We start from the raw sequence: 3,951 nt of genomic DNA, 5'->3' as shown, positions 1-3,951 counted from the left end.
TTTTTTTCCTTTAGACCACATATGTCAAAGTCAAGACCAAGACTTCGCAGGCTATCGTTGCATTGTGGGGAATGCCGTGTTGGTGCAGTTGTGTTGCACGCACCAACACTACATTCCCAGAGTAAACACGTGTTGTTTTTTTTACGTCTTTTTTTTATTTTGTGCTTTGCATGTTTGCATTGTTTTTTTTTTTTTTTTCGCTTTTCCTTTTTTAACAATCCAAGCTGGGCTGAAGTCGTTGTCTCACTAACTGCGCTCTGCAACTGCTGCACACAGGTGTCAGCAGAGGCTGATTGAGGCCAAAATAAAAGGAGCCTGGATGGAGGGAGGGGCTGATCCTGCAGGTAAGAGACGGACACGCTGCCGAGCGAGCGGCAGGTGGCATCCACACGATACTCTGATCGAGGCGGAGCGCTACTCACAGGCGCAGACCTCTGCCCTGACTGTGCCGTCTGTTCACCTCCCGGTATTCTGTGCCTGGCGTGCAGATCCCACCTGACCCTCACTCAGCAGCGTGTCCGTCTCTTACCTGCAGGAGCAGCTCCACCCCTCCCTCCATCCAGGCTCCTTTTATTTTGGCTTCAATCAGTCTCTGCTGACACCTGTAGTCTGTAGTCTTTTTGATTCTTCAGTCATTTTTGGCATTGCTCTGCTTTTTGTTTAATAAATTCCTTTTTTAAAGAACCTCTGGCTGAATTCTGGGTCCGCTGCCGTGATTCATCACAAAATTTTTACATTTCTTTGTACAAGACATTATTTTTCTTTGTAGGCAGTATTTTTTTGTCTGTGTGCCATAGATTTTTGTATTTTATTTTATTGTTACTTTTCAGCTGAATGGACTCAGGAAAAAATGCAAATAAGAAACATAAGAGAGAATACAACTGATAAAATTGTTTCCTATTTTACTATTTGAAAGCAGTGATCGGTAGCACGGTAGAGCAGCACGGTAATGCATTTTCGGTTTATAATACATGCACTTTCATTTATTTATATATCTTAATAAGTTTAGCAATATAATAAAAGTTTATTAATAATAATGCTATTAATATTCTATTTATAAAAAAGCAATGTGTTAGGTGTTGGTTCAATAGGCTATGTTCACTTCAATATGTTTTAATAAACATTTAACCAGTACGGCCCTCGGTTTGTAGCAAAAAAGTTTCTTTGGCTCTCTGTGTATTTGACTTTGACATTCCTGCTTTAGACTGATGGACTGAAGCTTATAAACCTTCCCAGGTTGATGAGCAGCTGTTTGTCTGTTTAGTTTAAACACAGGGCCATCTTTTATTGACCCTGATGATGTTTATGAAATGGAAGCATTCAAGCAGCTGCCTTTTTCTGCTGCTCAGAGGCTCTTTTTACCGTTTCTACATTTGCAGACTTTAAAATGCAAAACATCTCTTTCCTTTCAGTGCCTTTCCGTGAGGCTCCAGCCTACTCCAAACGCCGGCGGGGTCCGTCCTCTGGCGGCGGAAACGGCCAGTCGCCGTCCTCTCTATCAGCGCCACGGGTCCTCCTGCGCTCCAACAGCGACAACAACCTTTCTGTGAGCCAGTACCAGCAGCACGGTTCTCCTGGAAATTGGGCCCCCCATCTGCAGCAGCACCAACAGACCCACCAACACAGGGCCCCCCAGCAGGGTCACTCGCAGCCTGGCTCCTCAGCTTTACACCGCAGCCTGTCCCCTCAGCTGGTCCAGCAGATGCCCAGCGGCAGCCCCAATGGCAACGTGGTGGTCCGAACTATGGGGAGGGGGGCAAGGAGCCGCTCCCCCTCCCTCAGCCGGCTGGGGGAGGAGAACAGACGTGCTCAGACTTCACAGCGACAGCCCAGGTGAGAGCTGAATGTTATCTAATCCCTAACTGCCTTCAAAATGTCTGGAGGTTGGAAAACCCAAAGCAGGTTATTGTTGATGAAGGTGAAGAACGAGTTATTAGTTCAGAGGATCGTTACTTTTTTACGGGTTTGGTTCTTTCTCTTAAACATCAAACCATCATTTTAAATCAATATTTCACTTTTTCTCAGGTTATCCGTTTCCTAATGATCTAAAATATTTGGTGCCGGATGGTCAGAAGCTTTGCAGGTGTGAACGTGTTTAGACGCTCAGAGCAGATCTTCAAAGAAGGTGTGAAGTGATTTTGTTTGCAGTTCAGCCAACAGTGTCTGTAAAGCTTTTTTCTTTTTTTTGCCCGCGTTCCTTCATCAATATGCAGATCATGTTCCAATGAGCAAACTGCAAACATTTGGAGAGGCTATGCAAGTGTACATTCATCATGTGAAAAGTGATTTTCAAGATGAGAAACTCAACTTTTTGTGTCTCTTTTTAAACTTCTGCAAGTCAGGTACAAACTGATGAACAGAAATATCCCTCGTCCTTTTTGCCACGTCAACATGAACCTCGACGATGGAGATGTAATCTGGTAGAATAATATTAATAAAGAAAGAATGGTAGGCAGCAGAGTGGCAGACACTCTTTATACAATTAAACCAAAATGAAACTAAAGTTAAATACTGTACTGTTTATAAAGAAATATGGAATATCAGCAGAGCCTCCAGTTTTACAGAGAATAGTGAATACATATCGTTTATCATTATTACTTCCAGCTACATGGCTTAGAACCTCGTCTTTCTTTTTCAACCACTTTCCCATGCCAGTGGAATGATCTGCTCTTTTTAATGACAGGGAATGAAATCGGTTTGCATGTTTTAACATTTGCTCAGAAATCTTTGTAGATCAACAAACCAACTTATTCCACATACTATAGAAACATTGCATTGCATTTCAGCCTCTCTTATTGGAATTATTGAAGATCAGGCCCTTTGTGTTCTTCACGTTGACCATATCGCCACCTGCTGGCTTGGCATTAGTGTTGCACTGTTCTTTATTATACGAATGTTTAATGTGAAAGTTCTTTCTGCAGTTTGGAGATATTTAAGCTCCGTTAGTTAGATTTAGTTGGACTTCTATACAAGAAAAACGGGACAAGAAAGGAGGAAAACTGATTTGTGTGTCTGTGTCTGGTGAAACCGTAAAACCTTCCGGAGAATGTTTCACTAGAACACGGAGAACTTTTTAGGTGAATGTCAGGGCCTATGGAACAGAACTGCTCCCTCATTCTGGACCATTTGGTTCCAGGTTTCCCAGCAGACTGGTTTTGGCTCAGGTTCTGGTGTTGGGTCAGGTTCTGGTGTTGGGTCAGGTTCTGGTGTTGGGTCAAGTTCTGGTGTTGGGTCAGGTTCTGTTGGTGAGTCAGATTCTGTCGGTGGATAAGGTTCTGGTATTGGATTAGGTTCTGGTATTGGATTAGGTTCTGGTATTGGATTAGGTTCTGGTGTTGGGTCTGGTTCTAGTGTTGGGTCAAGTTCTGTTGGTGAGTCAGATTCTGTCGGGGGATAAGGTTCTGGTATTGGATTAGGTTCTGGTGTTGGGTCAGGTTCTGTCAGTGGATAAGGTTCTGGTGTTGGGTCTGATTCTGTTGGTGAGTCAGATTCAGTCAGTGGATCAGAGCCTGATGTTGGATCAGGTCCTGGTATTGTATTAGGTTCTGGTGTTGGGTCAGGTTCTGATGTTTGGTCAGGTTCCGGTGTTGGGTCAGGTTCTGGTGTTGGGTCAGGTTCTGGAAGTGGGTCAGGTTCTGGTGTTGGGTCAGATTCTGGTGTTGGGTCAGGTTCTGTCGGTGGATAAGGTTCTGGTATTGGGTCAGATTCTGGTGTTGTGTCAAGTTCTGGAAGTGGGTCAGGTTCTGGTGTTGGGCCAGATTCTGGTGTTGGGTCAGGTTCTGAAAGTGGGTCAGGTTCTGGTGTTGGGTCAGATTCTGGTGTTGGGTCAAGTTCTGTCGGTGGATAAGGTTCTGGTATTGGATTAGGTTCTGGTGTTGGGTCAAGTTCTGTCGGTGGATAAGGTTCTGGTATTGGATTAGGTTCTGGTGTTGGGTCAGATTCTGGTTTTGG

At 44.1% G+C, this 3,951-nt stretch overlaps 1 protein-coding gene across 1 annotated transcript in view; it reads left to right on the top strand.

Annotated features, from left to right (window-relative positions):
• Nucleotides 1-319: 319 nt before the first annotated feature.
• shank2 (SH3 and multiple ankyrin repeat domains 2) overlaps nucleotides 320-3,951 on the top strand; it is a 127,142-nt gene continuing 123,510 nt past the window's right edge. Inside the window, exons 1-2 of the mRNA XM_015397324.1 lie at nucleotides 320-344; nucleotides 1,413-1,833. Coding sequence (XP_015252810.1) covers nucleotides 320-344; nucleotides 1,413-1,833 — 446 coding nt within the window. The remainder of the gene's footprint in view (nucleotides 345-1,412; nucleotides 1,834-3,951) is intronic.

This window comes from Cyprinodon variegatus, unplaced genomic scaffold (assembly GCF_000732505.1).
Source record: "Cyprinodon variegatus isolate N-32 unplaced genomic scaffold, C_variegatus-1.0 Scaffold852, whole genome shotgun sequence".
Classification (NCBI taxonomy): domain Eukaryota; kingdom Metazoa; phylum Chordata; class Actinopteri; order Cyprinodontiformes; family Cyprinodontidae; genus Cyprinodon; species Cyprinodon variegatus.
Note: the sequence above shows the minus strand (reverse complement) of the source record. Positions and strands in the feature narration are given on the sequence as shown.